Source organism: Agrilus planipennis, unplaced genomic scaffold (assembly GCF_000699045.2).
Source record: "Agrilus planipennis isolate EAB-ADULT unplaced genomic scaffold, Apla_2.0 scaffold255, whole genome shotgun sequence".
Lineage (NCBI taxonomy): Eukaryota > Metazoa > Arthropoda > Insecta > Coleoptera > Buprestidae > Agrilus > Agrilus planipennis.
Genome location: NW_020439062.1, coordinates 247,584 through 271,145, shown reverse-complemented (window position 1 = coordinate 271,145; position 23,562 = coordinate 247,584). Strand labels below are relative to the sequence as shown.

At 34.3% G+C, this 23,562-nt stretch overlaps 1 protein-coding gene across 3 annotated transcripts in view; it reads right to left on the bottom strand.

Annotated features, from left to right (window-relative positions):
• Positions 1 to 1,802: 1,802 nt before the first annotated feature.
• Positions 1,803 to 23,562, bottom strand: part of LOC108741615 (nose resistant to fluoxetine protein 6-like) — a 43,713-nt gene continuing 21,953 nt past the window's right edge. Inside the window, exons 9-15 of one of the 3 annotated variants that reach the window (XR_001938534.1) lie at positions 18,692 to 18,830; positions 3,366 to 3,555; positions 3,045 to 3,187; positions 2,884 to 2,995; positions 2,556 to 2,806; positions 1,920 to 2,167; positions 1,809 to 1,868 (exon numbers count right to left, since the gene is read on the bottom strand). Coding sequence is in view for 1 of the 3 variants with exons in the window: in XM_018476469.1 (XP_018331971.1) it covers positions 2,790 to 2,806; positions 2,884 to 2,995; positions 3,045 to 3,187; positions 3,366 to 3,555; positions 18,692 to 18,830 (601 nt within the window). In the remaining 2 variants the exon portion in view is untranslated. Of the gene's footprint in view, positions 2,168 to 2,326; positions 2,807 to 2,883; positions 2,996 to 3,044; positions 3,188 to 3,365; positions 3,556 to 18,691; positions 18,831 to 23,562 lie in introns of those variants that run through there. The other 2 variants (XR_001938533.1, XM_018476469.1) reach the window with 2 other exon arrangements.

Genomic DNA, 23,562 nt, shown 5'->3' with positions numbered 1-23,562 from the left:
CCGCTGTTAAATGAACCTCGCCGTAGCGCAACTCTAACCGTTTTCCCAACTGTTCATAATCCGCCAATTCATCCGGGGAAGGGTATTCAAAATGTAACATGCATCTCCACGAAGCGCAACGGTCAACGCGGTTTCCATACTGATTTCTCTTTTTCTTCTTTTCAATTTCACCTCTAGTATCACTTATCTTTTTCGGCATTCTCATTTTTATTTCTTCTTGTACCTACCTTATGTTTCAATCTTCTGTTTTATTTCTTTTTGAGCTGCTTTTAGCTCTTCTTTTCCCATTTTCATGTCTGCTTTCATTTCTTCTTGTATTGCTTTTAATTCTTCTTGTCTCATTCTCAAATTAACTTTTATTTATTCTTGACCCTTTTTCATTTCTTGGGTCGTTTTTTTTTTCATTTTTTGTGGCATTTTCTGTTTGTTCTGCTTTCGTTTTTACCGTTACTACCACTGAGGCTTTTATTTGTTCCTCCATTTTTTACTTCGATTCCTCTAGTTATATCAGGCATGAAATAACCCGATTTCTTCTGAAATGTTCTACGAAGGTGTCCCATTTGGCAAAATCGTTCTTCTTTCTTCGTAAGCTTCCCAACGATGTATGGCTTGCTAGGGTTATTCGCGATCCGTGTAAATTTCCAGAAATTTCAATTTTACTGTTCGATGACATCGGATCCGTTTCTTCATTCTTCGAAAAATCGATGAAATTCTTCAATAACGTCAGATTCTTTCTTCTCACTTCAAGAACATTCCAATGATATATTGTTTGTTGAGGTAATTCACGATCGGTAGAAACTTCCAGAAAATTGACTGATGAAAAATTCTAGAATATTCGATTCCTTCTCCTTCTTCTTCAATCCTCTTCAGTCTCACTCCTGACACCAAATATCGTGCAATCATATACCTTTCTCACTACTGACTAATTTATTTAATGTCTAATTAGCATCACCATCAATAATTAATTTCTGTACTAAATCACACACCTTGCCGCTTCTTCGCTCTTTTTATTTCGCTTTGTATCGCTTCTAAAACTAGAACTAACTAACTAGACTAGACTTATTTTAGAATATTCTCAACAATTCAGCAAACTTCAGGGGATTTATGGAACTCAAAATTGAATAAACGATAAAGTAAACGGTGTAGTAGGGGAATTCTTCCTTCTTTGTTTCGTTTCTTGTTGTTTTGTGGTAATTTCTTTACTTTTAAGTAATTTATTATTGCTCTGTATTATTTTAGGCACATTCTACTTATTTTACAATGTGTAAGGTTTTTGTAATTCTTACTTCTGAAAAAAACTGTAGCATTTAATAAACCATAGTACATGTTTAAATTTTGAAATGTAACATAAAGCTATGAATATTACATAATATTGCGTTTTTAATAAAACTGCTTTTTTACGATCATAAATTTCTTTTTTATTGATTTTCCTTCACTTTAAAAAATAAACTGTCGTCACATAACGAAACATCATTATGTTTTGCCATTACAGAGAAACTCTCATCAATCTTTCAGAAAGGTGAATCTGATCTCAGATCAGCGTATTACCAAGATCTTTGAATTATATAAGTTAAAAAAATATTAAAAACAATAAATAAAGATATAACTAATTAACCTCTTAGTTTTTATCGACTTTCAAAAATTAATTGGGTGAAAGCTTAAGAGGCAATAATCCTTCAGTTATAATACAAATCATATATTAATAAGGTAACTGTAATACAACGCATCGAACATTTTCGTAACTGTGATGTATAATCGGTAATCGCCCAATACTGAACTTGGATTAAGAGTTTATATGGGTTGTTAGGAAAACTTCTTCTTGGTTGTACTGGTCGGTATAATCGTGGCATCTAGTTAATGATGGAATACTGAAAACTTTCTAGAATTTAAACGGGACAGTTAAAATGAATATATATTACTTTTAGTAAAATGTAAAGTACTTGATAGCATTGAAAATAATTTTGAGAAGACTTATATCATGGCTTATTATGGTTCTCGATAAGCTGATTAGTTGCTTTCCTTTTAATCGTATAGATAGTCGAGTCTCTCGCAAAAAACATCTTGAGATATTCTTCTTCCTGACCATTGTCGAGGCAAGAAGTACTTACGGATTGTGCCTGAGTGCAAAATACCACGTGGTAATGGTAACTTACAAGAGCAATCACATCTGAAAGCAGTTTGTTTTGAATGATAAAAACAAAATTTTCCCACAATTTTAATACAAACAAAATCAAATTTTTTGAATATTATTGAATATTCAGTGAAACGTACGGTTTTTTTATTCGAATTGTTTCAATAAGTCATTCAGATTCAAAAAAATGACACCAAAAGTTGTTTAAGTTTTGCCCAATACAACATTATTGTAGTCTACATACTTGAGCTTATACATATATGTACTTCACAGTTTGACTTTTATTGATTTTATCTTTACTATTTCCAATTTTATTGCTTAAATTATTTCCTATGGCAGTTGCGGTAGGTACTATGCAGCGAAATGATGGTTGTAATTAAATTAGTTTGAAGCTTAATGCAGAAGAATTTCAAAAGTTATATACCTCAACAGTTATTACAAAATCTGAATTTTGTAAATTAGGAGTAGTAACGCATTTATTATTACAGAAACTTGATTAATGCTGCGTTATGAGCATACATATATATAATATAGAGATTTTACAAATAAAAGATGACAATAAAATAACACCATAATCATTAGATGTTTTCAAATCTCAAATGAACAAAAATCAATATGGAATTAATTATCTTTAGCTTTCCCCAAAGCATTTATTTTCTCATTTCGTTTTTCTTACTAAAAGAAAAATAGAAAAACAATAATAAAAAATCATAATTAAGTAGGTAATCAATAGAATTTTAAGAACTACTTACTATTCATTTTAAGAGCCAACTTGAAAATACCGTTTATTGGAAAGTCAAAGAAAAGTGACCATGTTATTGAAAACAGGATCGTATAAATTAGATCGCCGAAAAAAAGATAATGCTAAAAAAACTTAATTTATTTCGGTAATAGAAAACTTTTCTGTTTTTACCATAATAAACACATTGAAAATAGCTTGCTGACGTTGTCTAAATGTTGTAATACCAAATTGAGGAAAATGTAATAAATACATAGGAAATGCTATCTTTTTAATAACTCCAAATATTGACAGACTAAGGAAGGTATTTATGAAACCTAAAAATAATTTTATTTCATTTTTATTTTATAGTTCGGAGTTTAGATAAATACTTTCTTATCATCATAATACGTATTGTTTCAAAGCCGGTGGATTTATTTAAGAAGACTTTTTAAATTACGTTTGTAATTCAACAAACAAACAAACTCACTAAAAAAAAAATGAAATGACACTTACCTCCATATCCATTTGTGCATGCAAAAATCACCCAGCATAGGGACAAACACCAAACAGGACAAACAAAAGCTATGAGGAATGAATGTTTCAATTTGCTGTATTTTTCATCGAAGAAAACAAAATTCTGAACAGCAAATATGCATGCAACCATTGTTGTTAATATCACGAACCACGTAACGGTAACCATCACCTGTAAAATATGACCTGTTCTGTTAAACTCTAATTTTAAAGAGTAGATAGCGGTTAATTCTTGGTCAACCATTTTAATAAGTACTAAACAAAAATTGAATTGCTTCACAATTATTCATTGAAAACCTTAATGTACTTTCTCTGTATATTCCTATACGGGTAGTTTATATAAGCGGAAGTAAACAACGTGAAACAGATATATGGTGTCTAGTTTTCTCTATCTTCCGAGCATTTGCATTTATGCTGCTATTATGTTAAAGATTCCTCAGGCATGCGCAGCATAAACAAAGGGTCTCCGAGGAGAGAGCGAGAATAAATATAGTCGGCACCGTAATGGCAGAACATTCTGTTCTGTACCAACTGACCATGAAGTAGTATTACAAATATATAATTCTGTGAATTCTGTTAATCATGAGTCAGTTATTTACCGAATTATTTTTATATCATTTAGTGTTTCTAATTTAATATGCGGAAATCAATCAATCCGAGCTTATATTATGCATATATGCTGACGAATGCGATTATTCTATTCATGATCCAACAGTCAAGTGTCTCAATCGAGATCTGTATTCAGCACACAAGTTTATATATTGTAGTATTATGTACCTGTATATAACGCGTTTCATCATCATAAGTTGTCAATCCTAAGACTGGACACGCACGTCCACTCTTTACTTAGGTAATCTTCGCATTTCCATAAAACAAGAACAACCCACATCCTTAACCATTTGCGAACAGTTATCTAATCTAGGTCTACAATTGCCCCTCCTAAATCCCATTCCTGCTTCTAATATGTCTCTGACTGGACTTTCATGCCTGAGAAGGTGTCCTACTAATCTATCTCGTCTATTTTTTACTGACTTCAATAGAGTCCCCTGTACTTCTATTCTTTCTAATACCTTTTCATTTCTCACCTTCTGTATCCACGGTATCGTGATCGTTTACCTTTAACACCGCATTTCGAACGTTCTAACCTTTTCTTTTCCGACGCGCCCACTGTCCATGTTTCCAACCAGTACAGCGTCGTGCTCCAATTATACACCTTTAACAACTCTTTTCGAATTTCTAAATTAACCACTCGCGAGCATAGAAGTGACTTCTTTTTATTGAAGGCTACACGACCCTTCGCTATTCTCTCCTTTATATCCGTACTACCCCTTGCGTCCTGACTTATCTGACTTGCTAGATACCTAAAATCGGCCACTTTTACTAATTTTTTGTTCCCTATCTTTATATTCGTCTTTCCCTACTTCTTCTTCCCTTACTTACCAGTATATTTGTTTTACTTTTGTTTATTTTCATGCAATACTGTATTGTCAATACTGCTTCCATTTTATTTAAAGCTATCTCTGACTCCTCCTTGCTAGATGCTAATATTACTATATCATCTGTAAATCTAAGCATACTAATCTTTTGCCCCTGTATATCTATCCCTACAGTTGTACTGGCTTTAATTATGTTGATCGCGTCTTCGATGTTTAGATTAAAAGGTAGCGCTGACAGTTTGCATCCTTGACTCCCTTCCTAATATTTACTTATCTACTTTGCAGACTGAGCTCTATAACTGCCTGTTGCTCTTTATACAAACCAAGTATCACTCTTCTATATTTGCAACTCATCCTTAAATTTTTAAGTATATTTAACATCTTCAATCTACAAATCCTATGTACGCACTCTTTCTTTTTTCTATCGTTTTCTCTGTTGTTACATGTTTATAAGTTTAAAATTTAAAAGTTAATATAGTGTTTTAAAAATCCAGTGCTTTCACTAAAATCTACTCAGAACATACTTTACAACGGTCTGGTCTTCAATAACACGGCGAAAGCCCAAACACTGGTCTTTCTAACACCCGACAAACAGTAAAAACAGCCTTAAAACAAGGAACGCGGAACACGAAAAAGAGAAATCTAAAATTCAGGAAAACTACGAAATAAAAACACCAACTCAAATAAGTCACCATCCTTTGTTCACCTATCATTTGCATGACACTGAACGGTGTACTAAATAAACAAAATGATTTCAGAAAATAATTCCGAAGGACTTAAAGCGTGGAAATTATAACGTGGCCAATTGAAAGCAAAACTTACAAAGGTTTCAAAAGTCATTAATTCATTTAATCAAGAAACAGATGATTCGGTACAATTCGAAGAACGTGTTAAATCAATTAAAAATGTTCTTTCACTGTTCGAAGATATTCAGATAAATATCGAAAATTTAACAGGTTTCGAATTACAACAAGATGAATTTTAATTCCTGCACGAACGCCTTATTTCGGCGGCCTTTAGTAGGCTGCGATTTAATCATCAAAAACACACTTATTCCGAGTTGTTGGGAACGCTTTGTTGACATTTGAACAATTATACACTGGTCTTTGTCAAATTGAGGCCGTACTTAATTGGAGGCCTTTGGTACCGCTTTCCAACAATTAATAAGTATATATGGTATGACTTGTAACATAGCAATAGATTTACATAGAGTTACATAAAAATAATTTTTACTTAAATGAAATAAAGTCAATAATTACAATAGGAAAGCAAGACTATAAGAAATCGATAAGAGTAGTTTTTTTTCATTCACGTGTAAATTCTGTCGGCAGTGAAGGTATAATGTCAAATTGAAGTTTACAGGGTTTGTCCGGAAAGTAATAGGTCTAATTTCCTTCCGCCGCGACTGTACTCCGGAGCGTGCGCGCACCGGCTGGATTCGGTAGAGGGCATTTCTAGCTAACGAACGAGCGGCTGGTGAGTTGTCTCCGAGCACCTGGAGAGTCAGAACAGGCTTTGCCGCGCGACGTTTTTTTGTGTGAGTGGTGCAATCCGAAAATGCAGCGTTCGTTAGAGCAGAGGTACGCGATTAAATTCTGTGTGAAACTCGGTAAATCTGCGACAGAGATGTTTGATATGATCAAGCAGGCCTACCCAGATGTTGCTTTAGCAAGAAGTGGTGTGTTTCGGTGGCACCAGGCCTTTTCAGAGGGCCGAGAAGAGGTCGCCGATAAAGACCGTGCTGGAAGACCTTCGACTTCGACAAACACCGACAATGTGACTCGTGTGCGCGAAGTTTTGAACTCAAACCTTCAACTAAGTATTCGTTTAATTGCCCAGATATTAAATTTACCAAAATTTGTGGTTCATGACATTGCGATGGAACATTTAAACATGCGCAAGGTGTGCGCGAAGATGGTCCCAAAAGTGCTTACTGACGACCAGAAATTGCAGCGAGTGGAAGTGTGCCAAGAAAATTTAAACATGTGTGAAAGTGACCTCCAATTTTTGAATAACGTAATCACAGGTGACGAGTCATGGAACTATGAGTATGATCCCGAGATAAAGAGGCAATCTCCCGGGTGGCACACGCCGGCGTCTCCTCGCCCAAAAAAGGGAAGAATGAGCAAATCCAAAGTGAAAACGATGCTCATTGTCTTTTTTGACATGAAAGGCATCGTCCATCATGAAATTGTAACGATTAGCTCAATAATTTTTTTTAAATCGACTCAGTCCTATTACTTTTCCGACAAACCCTGTATTGGCTAATCTACTCATTCTCCATAATGGAGCATGGTACCAGTAGTTGGTTCTGGCTAGCGTTACATGAAATAATTCACCACGTTGGCGCATTCTACGAGGCGGGTCGCTCCAGTTCACGTATGACAGTAACTCTGGACAACTATTTATGTTAATTATCAAGTTATAAAAATATTGCAGATCGTTAAAATTTCTGACAGAATGAAGTGAGCTTAGATTTAAAAAACAGGCGATCTGATAATAATCAGGATAATAGCTTGGTAGAGGCCAGTGAAGTTTCCAAGCGACCAAATTAAAAATTTGTGTTGGACCGTTTCAAGGCGTTTTCCAAGCTTATTATAATACGGAGACCATACCAGAGATGCATATAGCAAAACCGATCTGATTAGTGTTAAATAGAGAGTGCGTAGGATGTAAGGATCAGAAACATCAATAGTCATACGTCTTATGAAACCTAGTAATTGTAGCGACTTATTAGCAATACGATCAACATGTTTATCAAATTTAAGTTTATTGTCAAATTTGACTCCTACATCTTTGAATTCTGTTACAGTTTCAAGTAGTACATTGTTAATGTGATAACGTTCAGTTATTTGATTTTTGATGCTCGAAAATCGGATGACTTTACATTTAGATATATTGAGCATTAACTGATTCGTGTGACATCAGTTCGATAACGCTAAAAGGTCGTGACGTAACACTTTACAATCTTAGACGCTCTTAATAGGATGAAAAATTTTTAGATCACCAGCGAATAGCAAAAATTTGCACGTTAACGAATGCTTTATATCATTTATAAAAGTAAGGAACAATAAAGGGCCGAGATGCGAACGCTGAGGTACACCTGACTGTACAATATTGTCTCGTGATATAAAAGATTTGAACTTAACATTTTGAATTCTATGAGATAAGTAGCTTTGCAGCCAACGCAAAAGAACACCATGCATTTCGAAGGATTTTATTTTCTCTAACAAAATAGGGCGATTTATAGAGTCGAAGGCTTTTGAGAAATTAGTATAAACAGTGTCGACTTGCAAACCTTGACTAAGTTTTTTCAAAGTGAAATGCTGAAACAGTAATAAGTTAGAGACTGTTGATCTGTGTTGTCGAAATTATAGGTATCACAATACTTTCGAATAATTTTGGAATAGTACTCAGAATAGAAATAGGTCTGTAATTTTTGACGTCAGAACGCGAGCCTGATTTGTGAATCGGTGTTATAAAGCTACTTTTCCAGATCTCGGGAAATGTTCCTTCGCTCAGCGACTTATTGAATAAGACATGAAGCATTGGAGTTATGTTAAAATTACAATTTATCAGAAAGGAGGGCGGAATACCGTCCGGTCCAGCGCCCTTTTTGGGATTCAATTTTGCAATTTTATGAAACACTTCAGTTTAAGATAGAGAGACTTGGCCAAGATTAAAGCTAGATAAAGATTCGGTTGTAGGAGGTAAGTCATGACCTACATCCATTGTATAAACTGATTCAAAGTAACCGGCAAATAAATTAACAATGTCATGTCCAGAGTTAGCAACAGAGTCGTTCAGACTAACCTCATTTGGCAGACCACTTACTCCCCGTTTGTTATTGCAGAATTTCCAAAAAGATTTAATATCGATCATGATAGATTGTTCAGTGTGGCGAATGTATTCCGAATAGTCATGTTCAGCCATCGACTTACATTGTTTACGTAGTTCGGAAAATTTATGATAATCAGATTCGTGTAAAGTAGTTTTATATTTAGTATGTGCGAGACGCTTTGAATGAAGAAGTTTTTTACATTTTTCGAGTACTAGTTTGGATAATTGGAAACTTTTTCGAAATATTGAGGAACATATTTAAAGATAATATTGTAATAAAGCCATAAAAATAATTTAGAGAAGATTCTAAAGAGTTAACCAGAAAGTAAGGAAGCCAATTGACGTTGCACAATTCTTCATTAATTTTTACATAATCAGCTCGATTAAAATCAAAACATATCTCGTCGCTATTTAGCTCAGCAGATTTGTCATTACAAGATACGTGAAAATCAAGTGCTGGGTGGTGTTTATCCACCGGAACTAGATCAATTGCTGACCGAGTAACAGTGGTATTTTCATTTGATGAAAATATTAAGTCAAGTGATCTGTTATTCACATTAGGTATGAAATTATTTTAAAATAAATTTAAATAGTTAACAGTACTAAGTATTGAGGAACTACAGAGAATAGAATTTTGACATTGTTTGTTTACATTACAGTGAATGCCAGTGATATCATTTACTCAAGTAGTATAAGGAAGATTAAAGTCGCCTAGTAAGATGAAATTATGCGTAGGATTTTGTTCAAAAATTGATTCAACTGTTTCAGTAAAACTTATATATGCTTGTAATTTTAAGTTTGGAGGAAAATATACACAGCCAACGATATAGTTACCAGTTAATGTTTTGACCTTGACAAAAGTCTGTTGGGCTAGAGAGTTATCGGTGACTATAGCCGAGAAACTGTATTTGCTATGAACCGCAATTAGTGCACCTCCTCCGACATCAGCCTTGCCGATTCCTTTGTGCCTGTCCCTCCTGCAGATTGAGTGTTGAGAGAAAGCTCAGCGTCCGAGATACCGTCATAGAGCCAGGTTTCTGTCAAAGCAAAGATTTCGAAACTCTCAAAAGCTGCATAGGATCGGTTCAAAAGATGTAGCTTGGTCCTGAGTCCGCGTACATTCTGATAATATAACTTTTGTGAGGATTGCCTGGCTATCAGTTTTCCGTGCGTTTGGTAGACGAAGATGACAGCTTGTCCATGATCCTGGGAACGCCGTTAATGTACTTGAGATGCTTGTTGCTGATGCCCTCAGCCTCCAGGTCCTTAAGTTGATTATTCAAGGACGAGAGGTGCTCACGTTGGCGTTTGGTACGATCAGGAAGTATGCGCGCTGATCCCTTGTAGTTGGTTTTGTTACCGATATATTCTATAGCAATGTCAGAGTTCCTGAATTGGACCCTGATGGGACGAGCTGCTGGTTTTTGGCGTTGGCGCGACCAGCCACGGCCTTGTTACCTGCTTTGAAACGAGAAACAGTGAAGTCTGTTGCATTTAGGTTGTTTAGGGTCCTCTGGGACATCGTAAATGAGGATATTTTTAGAACGCCACTGTCATCCGACGATCTCAGCATACATGGATTCATAATCCAAACCAGATTGAGAACCACGAGTGCGATCGTTCGAATCCTTCAAGCCTTCAACTTTTTCTACTAGGTCGGCGTTTTGTTTCTGCAGTTCCTCAATTTTTGTCGAAAGCGTAGATAGAATATTTTTTATAATCGTAAGTGGATCACCCTCGAGACATGAGGAACAAGAGAATTTCATTTGCCGTTTAGTAGCCTTGAGTGCGAAGACTCGAATGTCGGATGCTGAGAGTGATGTGCAGCTCGGGTGGAACTTTGAGTTGCAAGTGTCACACTCGACAAAATCAGCCTCATTGCTTTTACTTTTCACTACGATAAATTTATTACACTTGGCACAATTATCCATTGTAATTTGGAATAATAATCACTTACAATAAGGTATCAATTTACACGAATAAGGTATCAATTTACACGAAATAACATTAAGTTTTATATGTTTATTTCTTCCTAACTCCTGACTTTTAATGTCCTAACACCGGCCCACTTCCTAATCGGTGACAATTTAAGGTATTTAACAAGTTTCGAATTACAACAAGATTAACGCGACATATTCGAAAATTCTTATTTTAAAACAATACAATAGCCAAAAATAAATTTATTAAAAGCAAAATCGCAGACCGACAATTCATTTTTCCAACTCGAACAATTCATTGCAACCAACCGGTAATTCAAATGAAAAGTAGAAAATATATAATATCATGTCAAATTATCACAGTTAGAATTATCCGAATTTCATGGTCATCATAATTAGTGGATGACTTTTTACGCCACATTCAATTCATTAATTCATTCAAATACACAGCTAAACAATATTCAAAAATTTTATTATTTAAAATCATGCATTAAGGGAAGGTTCAGCAAATTATACAATCAATGGAAATTTCCAGTGAAAATTACGAGGTCGCTTAGCAGCTCCTTAGGGACTGTTATGAAAACAAGAAATTAATTATTCACACAAATGTTAAAGCTTTATTTGACATATACAGTTAAAAATATACCGCATTTTCATTTGAGAAAACTGTTAAACAATTTCAACAAAAACCCCAGAGTACTTTCGGTACCCTAAGGTAACCAACAGGATCTTAGGACGTCCTCTTAATCTACATAGCAACAGAGAAAATTAACCCAATTACAAAACGAGAATGGAAGGAATCGGTCAACAAAAATTATCTTCCCAGGGTTGAAAATTTAACAAGCTTATTATCAAAAAGGTGTTAATTTTTAGAAACAATAGAAAATAAATCAAAATCACAAAAACCCAACTTTAAATCAGAGGAAAACACTTGCACATGTTTCAATTCACAAAATCTTGTAAAGAAGATCATTTTAATTACCAATGCGAAAAGTTTTAAAAAATGTCCATTAAAGATCGAGATGCAGCAATTCAAAAGCATGAACTTTGCAAAAACTGTTTACGCCCGGATCATGGGCAAAAGAAATGTAAATCAGGTAGTTGTAAGTCATGCGGCGGTCGACATAATGCTTTACTGCACCCGATATATGAAAATGCAAGAGCGGTTATTAAATTGAGTGAATCAGGTACCGAGGCGGACGTTATCGTGGCGAGATTGCTTCTACTCACAGTTAAAGCTGGAAATTATTTTGGCTACGGCAAAAATAAATATTTCTGATAAGGTAGGAAAGCAAGTTGTTTGTTGGGTGCTCGTGGATAGTTGATCGCAGTCTAATATCATAAACAAATTGTTCAATTGTTCGCAGAAAAAGTTAAATTATTATTCTGCACATGTACCAATTGTATGTTTAAATAACTCCGTTAGTATTGTTATAGCNCCTATTCTTTCCAATACCTCTTCATTTCTAACCTTTTCTACCCACGATATCCTCATCATCCGCCTATAACACCACATTTCGAACGCTTCTAACCTTTTCTTTTCCGACGCTGCCACTGTCCATGTTTCACACCTGTACAACGCCGTATTAATATTATTGATGATGAAATTGGAACTGAGAAATAGAATTATTTGAATTATAGGTATTCAAACATCTGAATATTCAAATAATTCGAATACGATGTCAAGCCCTTAATAACACAATACACCTGAAGATGCCTCAATCGACGAAATGTAGGTAAAACGTTTTTCAATAAAAAATTGTAAGCTAACTCTGAAGCTCCTGTTCTTCTTGTTTTACCATAATTTATTTTAATTTTTTATCGTGTAATTAAAAAGGTCGTAAATAACGTTATACTTTATGAGCATTCATGAGAAGGCTTATTACCAGTAACATAGTACAAGGTTGCAACTTATCCCTAATTTTTGACTTACAAATAATTTTAAACAAGTCAATTAAATTTTACTGAACTTTTTAATAAACCAGATGATGACTAATTAAGAATTATTGCTTATACGTACAGATAACTTTCCTGAATAAGCATTAATCTTTGTACATCGAGATAAAATGAAAGACCCTTAAATTTTTGAAACAGAAACTTAGAACAAAGAGATCATTCAAACTTTCTCACAAATAGCTAGTAACATCTCTGCTAATTAGTCTTCGTTAACTTTTTTATTAATATTATCAATCGCTAAAAACTTTTTAGGTATATTTTTCAATATACTCTACGTTGGCTAAATAAAAATGGGGAAGGATAATTTTGTGCAGTCGTGAGGTAAAAAATTATCCGGAGACCACTCGCAAGTTGCGTTTCTGAACTCCCGCTCTACTAGAAAGTTTTCAAATAAAACTAGTAGCGAGTTTAAATGATGCGTTTAATAAAAAGGTTTCTTACATACTAACTAAAACATTAAATTAATTTAAAACTAGAGAACAATTAACAAAGAGGGTGGAGTCTAAATGAAACATATTATGGTGGTGGATAAATGTGGGAATTTCCTGAATGTCGTCATATAAGAGAGGGTGTTGAACTCAACCAAATACAAAAAAGTTCTGGAAACAAGTATGAAAGAGCTAACAATGAGCCAGGTATTAGTGACAGAAAAACCTCACTTATACTTCCAGGAATTATTTGAATTCCTCACGTACATTTTGTCTGTGTAACAATTAGAATATTCACGAAATACTTATTGTAAAACCAAATAATAACAGAAATGAATTTATGACCTAAACAGTTTAAGTAATGTTTGAAGAAATGTAATAAAGTTGGATTGAACAAAGGAACAAAGAAATTTGAAATGTAATGAAAGTAAATAACGGAAAAGTTTTTGAATAAAAATAACTGTAAAAATACAGATAATTATTAGCACTAAACAAATTTAATGGCACAAAAAACGAAATAAGGGTGGATAGTTTCGGGACCTGTTACGGTCACTAGTAATTCAAGTAGTTTTCATTGTTATTCAAGGAAAATCTCTATTGATAGATTACAATCTCAATAACAAAAGAAATGCCAAAACAGAGATAAAATTTACACGCGCGAAGAAAATGCATGCGAGGCACATTTTCTCCAAAATCATATGCGAAAGGAGAACAGGTTAATGGTAAAAATGCAATTAAATGAGTATTGCACAGTTGCGTAACTTGCTTTAAATCTCAACCTCCAGAAACATTTGTTCGAATGGGTGACTTGGCTAAATCCAGATTTGTTCCAGCTAGACCTTTCAGTCCAGTTGGCGTTGATCTTGCAGGTCAATTGATCTTGCGATCCAAAAAACAAACGGTTTTCTTATATCTGTGTATTTGTCTGTTGCGTTACAAAGGCGATTCACATTGAATTTTTGGACAATTTATCGACTAAAATCGCTTGAAAAAGTTTATTGCGTGAAGAGGTCTGTGTAAAAAGATATATAGTGATAATGCCACAAACTTTGTAGGCACTAGAAATGAACTTATAAAATTGATCAATATGTCATTCAAATTTTCCGAAGTACGGGGGTTTTTATTGGAAAGTTCAATTAAATGCAGTTTAATTCCTGCACTAATGCCTCATTTATTCCGAGTTGTTGTTAGAAACGCTTTGTTGACATTTGAACAGTTATACACTGTTCTTTGTCAAATTGAGGTCGTACTTAATTGGAGGTCTTTGGTATCGCTTTCCAACGATCCAAATGATTTTAATGTCCTAACACCGGCCCATTTCCTAATCGGTGACAATTTAATGACATTGCCGGAGGAAAACTTCGACGCATCTGCATTGAATCGTCTAAAGATCTATCAGCGATTGCATGCGATAGTTCAACATTTTTGGAAGCGCTGGTTCTCGGAATATTTAACTTCCCTGCAGTCCCTAAATAAGTCGAAGCCTGGCTCAACTTCTAACGTTCAAGTAGGAGCTTTACTCTTGTTGCACGAAACCAATTTGCCAGTACTACAGTGGAGAATTGGTCGAATATGTGAGGTTTTTTATATTAATCATGAGTCAATTATTTTCCGAATTATTCTTATATTATTTAGTGTTTCTAATTTGATAAGCGGAAATTAATCAATCCGCGTTTATATTATGCATATATGTTGATGAAGGCGATCGTACTATTCATTCATGATCCAACAGTTAAGTGTCTCAGTATCGACACCTGTATCCACCACACAAGTTTATATGTCGTACTTTTTGTACCTGTATATAACATGTTTAAAAGTTGAAAATTTAAAGGTTAAATAGTATTTAACATATTCAGTGTTTTCATTGAAATCTACTCAGAACATACTGAACAATGGTCTGGTTGTCATCGCAAAACCTAAACAGACACGGATTTGAAATTTTTCTTCATTAACTCGCGACAATCTGTAGTAGTAGTAGAAATTAAATTAATTTCCCACTGATATTACATATTAACTGCTACTAAAAGAACAGTTCCTTAAGTGTTCCATCATCATCATCATCATCATAAGGTCATCAGTCCTAAGACTGGTTGGACACGTACCTCCACTCTTTTCTATCCTGAGCTAAACTTCGCATTTCCCTAAAACTAGAACAGCTCACATTCTTAACTATTTGCGAAGAGTAATCTAATCTAGGTCTACCTCTACCCCTCCTAACTGCTGTTTCTGCCTCTAATATGTCTCTGACTAGACCTTCATGCCTGAGAAGGTGTCCTACCAACCTATCTCGCCTATTTTTTATTGACTTCCATAGAGTCCTCTGTTCTCCTATTCTTTCCAATACCTCTTCATTTCTAACCTTTTCTACCCACGATATCCTCATCATCCGCCTATAACACCACATTTCGAACGCTTCTAACCTTTTCTTTTCCGACGCTGCCACTGTCCATGTTTCACACCTGTACAACGCCGTATTAATATTATTGATGATGAAATTGGAACTGAGAAATAGAATTATTTGAATTATAGGTATTCAAACATCTGAATATTCAAATAATTCGAATACGATGTCAAGCCCTTAATAACACAATACACCTGAAGATGCCTCAATCGACGAAATGTAGGTAAAACGTTTTTCAATAAAAAATTGTAAGCTAACTCTGAAGCTCCTGTTCTTCTTGTTTTACCATAATTTATTTTAATTTTTTATCGTGTAATTAAAAAGGTCGTAAATAACGTTATACTTTATGAGCATTCATGAGAAGGCTTATTACCAGTAACATAGTACAAGGTTGCAACTTATCCCTAATTTTTGACTTACAAATAATTTTAAACAAGTCAATTAAATTTTACTGAACTTTTTAATAAACCAGATGATGACTAATTAAGAATTATTGCTTATACGTACAGATAACTTTCCTGAATAAGCATTAATCTTTGTACATCGAGATAAAATGAAAGACCCTTAAATTTTTGAAACAGAAACTTAGAACAAAGAGATCATTCAAACTTTCTCACAAATAGCTAGTAACATCTCTGCTAATTAGTCTTCGTTAACTTTTTTATTAATATTATCAATCGCTAAAAACTTTTTAGGACTTAATTATCTACTCATCGATTTTCAATAGCGTCCATGTCCATTCAAATCGAAAACTAGAGATAGATACGAATAACTGTGTGCAGCGTACACCACTGATACCCTGAGCAAGTAAACAAATACAAAATATTTAGGAAACCGTCTATTTATGCAAGCAATTGATGGAAAAACAGCTGTAGTAAATGTAACCGTCAAAGTTTCAAAGGTCAGATTATTTTATGCGTGTCGTACAAGCAACATACGCTAACAGTAAAAATCAAAACTCAGAATTTGGGACTGCAAGTTTATTTACAAGATTATGTAGGTGTATGATTTGTCCTTGATATTAGTTCGGGATGATAAACACTTTTTACACATACATGAAAATATTTAAGGCTGTCATAAGAACATTATCAATAAATCATCAAACCAAGAAACGAATGTTTGTCCAAAGTGAGAGTTTAGTTCAAACCGTGCTGCAACAAAATGCGTACGACGCTACTACAATTATTGTGATTAGGTGCAGCTACATCTGCTGTAAGCCCATAAACTATCTCACAATTAAAATACCTGTTATCTGTAGTTGTCGTTTATTACGAAATTGTATTTATAGCAGTTTATTAACCGATAGAGGTCAAGTACTTTGATGATTACGGAACCACTATTTTTATGAAAATTTGAAGAGTGCGACTTGGAGTTAAACGGACTTCCTTTTCTTGGACCACGTATTCTACCACATCGTTTCGCTTTATAATTTGTAAATGGAGAATGATCTAAGCGAAGAAGGCTAGCACGAATGTATGATGGTGGAGCTAATTAAACCACTATTTGACTGAATATTTTAGATAGCCGTTTCAAGCAAACGAAGAAGGCCATCACAAATGTAGAACAGAGCTAGACCGCTATCTGTCAGAATCCCGTAAACGGTCGTTTCATGCAATCGAAAAGGCTTTACGATTGTAAAAAATTCCTCAGAGAATATGTTGAACAATATATCACAATCAAAAGTCCAGAGGGCTAAGCTGTATTGTGGATAATTTTTGCGACCCCCGGGCTACTCAAGAGGTAACTTGACCCCAGTTAGATCCTAAGTAGTTATCTTCCAGGTGCGAGGTAGCGAAACTTCGCATGGCTGGATCGCGTCCCTATACTACATAGTTGGTGTTGAGCGGAGGTCTAGCAGTTCCCAACGTGATTACTTTGGTTGAAGCATAGTTAATTTTCTAACTTAATTTAATACCTTTTTGTAAAGGTACTGGATAGTCGTATTATGTCATATCACATTTGAAAATTACACTCGATTGAAAAGATTAACTAACATTGGTCCACGGCTTACCTTACCATACGTAACCAGGTCGAAAAAAGAAATTCATGGTGGTCAATATTCTGTCGAAACTTCCAGATGCGGATCACGATTTCGATCTTGTTGTCGTGGATTTAGTTCAGCAGGTAGATATCCATCAACATAAATAGAACTTGTTGAACTTATTAAAGTGCAAGTGCATTATACCATATATGACGTTTACCGCGCCGTTTGTGGTACTTTATATAACGCTGTATCTAGGCAGCAGGACAGTTGCTCTGTGTTTTGTCAAAACTGTCTGAAACACGCTCATACAACAAGATCAAAATCGAGAATCGCATCAGGCAGTTTCGACAGATACTGACCAGCATGAACTTCTTTCTTCATGTTTTAAATATTCTTCGTTCTCACCGCCCGACAGTTTCTTACAATTTATCGTAAAACAAAAAAAATATATTTTGTGAGGGAAGCAGATTTCGACACTATCCATGAAAAAGGTGATGAAGGTTTTCATCCATTTCGCCTGAATAGCCGTCACAGTGGTTGCAAACTGACGTTTGAAGCATACAGATAACCAATAATATTTCAACTTTCTGTGAATATATTATATTTTTTTAACATCCGGGTAGGTATAGGTTGCTGCAGTACCTATGTATTTCCCATTTCTAACAAAAAATTACTCTGTCAAATGTTAGTTTCTATTTATCTTCCAGCTGTTGTTTCAAAATTCTTACAAAAAATATTTTAATATATCGGTTTCTCTTCTCTGGATGCGTAATATACCGTTCGTAAGATTAATAGATATTGCAACTTAATAGACGTCTTTTGTTGTGTCTTCAATTAATATTTGTAAATATAGATATATTCGATTTTGTTTGTGTTAAATAGCTAGTAAGTTGTACATTGTTTTCATATTGTACAAAGTAAAAAAAAAACAAACAAAAAAGTGACATATTGTTCAACAACCAAAAAATCCGAAAGCATTTATGGGGCAGTGCTCGAATACTGCAACCACCGATCAATTTTAGTTCATTTTGGATTCATGAGAAGTCTCTATGCTTAATTGTAAAGAGATCTCATCAATCATTAATGAACTCACAATTATTAACCAATTACGGCAGATGGCGTTCGCCACGCCGAATACATAGTTCATCAGTTTACCATTATTAGTCGTCATTGGATAACTTATCTTTAAGGGGGCACAACTCCAAAAACACTTTTCTTTCTTTTTGTTATGGCATGCATATATTAACTTCAATCATTGGCATGTTTTCTAAATTGCCATTAATTTTTAATATTTTGCGTTCAAGTTCTTACGACGAATTTACTTACCCTATTAAGGTCAATTTTATTTTTTTCAGACTTGGTTATGAATAAAAGATATCCCATAATCATTCCAATTATCCACGCAGACATTCGTAGATGAGTTTTAATATAAAACCGTGTGAAGAATTTATTTGTCTCTTCAGTACTAAAAACAGATAAAATGTAGTTAGTTCGGGAAAGTATTATTCAATTTTATATTATATAAATATTTTATTAGTTAGAGACTCAAACAGAAAATCCTCCTTAATTATTTTCCTGATGGGAAACTCTTAAAAATGTACTTAATTGTTTTTAGTACTTATTTTGATTTTGATTTCAAAATTATAGTACTTCCAGACTGCATACATATGTTACTATTACAAAATATTGCGAATATCCGAAAACAGTCACTGTTGACAAGTATGATAATACAGATAAAACACATTTTGCCTATGGTCTTACCTTTGTCATCTGTATTTATCAAAAAAGACAAATCTAGAATATAAATATGAGATCCACATCGACGTATCTACTAGAGATGATGAAGAAAACGAAAACAGTCGCGTGTGTATGTGTGTGTAAGTACAAAAATAATAAAAAACTCGAATTATTCTTGGTAATAGTAAGAAACGACAAATCAACACCGAAAAAACTGGTATGCTATACCTTCTGGATGATGATACTCCCTCCTGTATTTGCATAATAACGTACTTCACGCTGGACTAAGTGCTTTTTCGGCTTGGTGGTAAGGATACGTTTAAAATGTCTATATGTGACATACTCAGCTCATCTGATTCATATATATGTAACTTTATAGATAGTTATCTATTATCAATTGTCAGGATAACTCATACGTTTAAAAATTCATAACTGTCGTATTCATGGTAAGCACTTGTTAAGAGAGCATGCATCTATTGAAAGCTTTACATAGAGTTGAGGGTCGTATCCACGTGATAAATCCGTTATTTTAAAATTGGAAATAACAAGTACCGTGGATTTTCTTTCGACGTTTACACTTGGTAGCGAAAAGATCAATTTCAAGTTCATATGCTTGATCGAAAAAATCAGGAGTACTAAACTAGATTGTTGTATATTTAAGACTTTGTTGATTTGTGTTAAATTTCTGTTTTAAAATTATATAAATTACACACTGCGATTCTGCTACTGTCTATTATTAGATATCCCTTTTCGTACATAATATTTTATCATTATTTATTAAATTTAGTTTACGGTTAAACAGAGTGTTATTCAAACACGAGTACATACTTATTACCTGCATGGATAATAAAATTAAGTTTTTGTTACGCGGAGTGCGGGTCGGATCGGCATTTTAAGCGCCCGCCGCCGCGATGGAAAGGAGGCAGAGAACGCGCTAGGACGCGCCTTACCCTTTAGTCCAGTTATTTTAGGCATTTTAAACCCCAATTTGGGGAAAAATTCCTAGTAAGCTGAATTTTTGTATACACCTTTACTATGGCGTTGTAATGAAGATGTGAAAAATCGACATTGATATCGTGCCGGCTGAAAGTCTTAAAGGTCAAAAGCTCACGAAAATCATTTTTTCGCGAATATCTCGCGACCTATTACTCGAAGGTCAATAGAGGTCATTACAAAAATTGTTCGTCGTGAAATTATTTACAAAAAATACCTCTTGGATTTTTCTGTAAAATTAACTGTTTTCGGAGTAGAGCGCTGAGAAGGAAAGTGTATACCGTACACCAAGGCGTAAACTCCATTGCTTTTTATTATTTACTTTAAGTGTCTGAAAAACTTCTATCTGATACTTGGGCGTTTTATGAAAAATATACTTATATTGTAGAGGTTTTGGAATCTACTGTATATCATACAAACGACAGATGTTCCGTATTTTATTGTTACGAGATCCGTCACTTTACAACTGCTACTGCCTGTTGGACTGTATTTAGTTCGATTGAAAAATATTTCTTGAGTGGTAAAGACGTCATGTTAGTAGATTCATGCTATAGTTTTCATTATGAGTGATACGTGTTTTGTATGTAATGAATTGTTATCGGATGGTGATGTAGTAGAGTTAGGCGTGGTCTACAAACATTAAAAAATGATAGTATCGCCAGAGGTGATGGTAATATTGAATATTTAAATACTGTGATTTTTATGAATGGTCATAGTAAAAATTCTACGAACAATGTGACTACTGCGGCTTTCAAACGACGCCAAGAAGAACCGAGTACACCAAAATCTCCGCGTAAGAAAAGAATCAGCTGTTTTGATTTCAAAAAATTATGTTTGTTTTGTGGAGAAGAAGCGAGTGAAAGAATTGAGAGGAAAAGAAAATAAAATACAGACTATTAGACAAGTGAGTACTCCTACATTTAAAGACACAGTATTAAAAGCTGCTGAGGCGCGCGGTGATAAATATGGTAGAAGTGTAAAGAAGCGTGTGAATTTTGAGTATGACTTAGTATCTTTCTAAGCTAAATATGTTTCTCCAATTTTTTGTAAGTCACTGGAAAGAGTGCCGCAGGCCGTCCATTGAATGAAAATATTAGAATTGCCATGGACAATGTTTTTTATTGCATAGAAAATAATGGCGATTGTCAATTCACGTTGGGTGAGTTGAAAGATGTGATGAAATATTACATTCCAGACGATAAAACAATAATAAGAAAAATGATTGCTTAATATTGGAGTAATACTGTAATTACCACGAAAACTAATATTTGACCAATACGTCGTATGAAGAAAAAACAACAAAATCATTGTGATGAACGTCTTCGAATTGTAGAAGCTACTGCATCAATAAATAATTAAAGAAGATATTCGTTCCATTACAATTTTTCACGACTCTTATCCACCACCAAGTCGAATGTTTGATAATATTAATGACGAAATTAATAATACTTTAACACATTTCTTGCATAAATTAACTGTGAAAAATAAAAAAGGCCAAACAAAAAAATTGAAGCAAAATCTACAGCCATAGCCCATGCTACAATGTCCGCGATCGTACTCGTCACAGCTGCCGTATAACAGGGGTTTAGTGTAAGAGAAGTACACGGAGCGGCATAGCCTAGTGGTTAGACCACAGCTTAGCATTCGGGAGAAAGGTGGTTCAATTCCGGGTCCGTCTACCTTGATCCAAAGTTCCTTGAATCATATAGGCAAATGCTGAAGCAGTAATATTCCATAGATAATCATTCATTCTCTTCTGTCTACATTCCTTCCGTCTCACCTTTCTCACTAAATAGGATCTTCCGCCCTACCTTCTGGCATAGTCTGGAGGAATTGCCCGCACACCAGCATTAGTGGCTGGTGGGAATGAGACACATAAAAGTTTTATAGAGAAGTAAGGTTTGGTCAAAAACTGGAAGATACTAGACCAAAAGAACCAAATTAACATAGTCCAAATCACTACTTCACCTGATTATTGTGCAAATAGTGGTAATAATTTATTAAATCCTTTTTTGATACTGACTTTGTTAAAAGTACTTCCGTTCGAAATAGGGATTCACGTGAGATGACGTCATCAGCTGTAGCAGCTCGCTGTTTAGTCTCGGACTGCTTCAAAATCGCAACGACCGAAAAACAAAATGCATTATCTCGGAAACTACTACTCGCAGAACGATATTTTTTAATTTGGGGTAGGTCGCGAAAATAATAAGTTTGGAAATATTTTCAACTCTCCATAGATTAGTCCAAGCAACTTATTTAACAATAAATAATTGTGATTACATACGATCGTCGATTTTTCCTATCTATATTCAACCCGCGTTAATAATTGTGACTAATCGTGCAAGGCATAGGTATACCTAATTACTTCTCTCTGGGGGTAGACCCATCAGTCTAGTCCCGAACTGAACGAACAAGCCCATATCTGCCCATGCATTGCTTATAACATAAAAATAAAAACATTTCTTAATGCCATCTTATTGGGCTAAATGAGTAGAGCATTTGAGCAAAATATAAACTTTGGAAATTGTTTAAACTATGTTAAATAAATTATTAAGATGGCTGAGATTGCGTTTCTCGAGGCGCTAAATTGCCAATCATGACGTTTTTCAAATATTTTAATTACATTACGTTTCCCTTCATTAAATAAAGGAGAAGTGGTATCGCATCCGGCTACGGCATTTAAAAATAAAATAGGCATGCTTTTTCGCTACCTACTGATCTATGCCTTTTTTTTAATATCTCGAAAACGATAAATTTTAGAAGTAGGAAAGCCTTATGAAAGTCTACCTAAAATCATAAGTAGAATTCAATACTGTCATACACAGAGTGTTCCATTTAAAATAACGAAGTTGATGTCAACTTCCGGTATAACCGTTCTCAAAATTTAAATCGAATTAGTTTACGAAATATTTTAATGGGTGGTCACCGTGAGATTCCCTGTAGAAAGTTGTTTTACAATGCTCACATTTTAAATTCTGAAGACTCCCAAAAAATGAATCTGTATAATAAGACTAAAATTCGACTATTTCATAAAATTTTTGGATTCACTTGAACTTAAATAAGGTAATGATAAGTTGTTTTGGTTTACATCGAACGTAAAAAAGCTCAACAGGCCGAAACTATTGCAGAGTTTATTACAAAAAAGAAATAAGTGAACGTTAGACAGCTACAGAATTTTTGTATTTGATTGATCGCATTTTATATTGTCAATTATGTTAAAAAAATTACTTTTAAGCTTACTTATCCGTGTAAAATAATTTATTTAATATTCCTTCTTCGCCTACTAGTTACGACAATAAGTATCCAAATATTCGTTTCAACAATTTTGGATACTAAATTAAATCCTAATATCGGTAGCCAGGAACTAAATCAAACTTTGTAACTACCTTACTTTACGATCGTTTGAGAACTTTACGTCTATAACGGCTAAAAACTTTTAAAAGTTCTTACTGTAGCTTCCGGTTTTG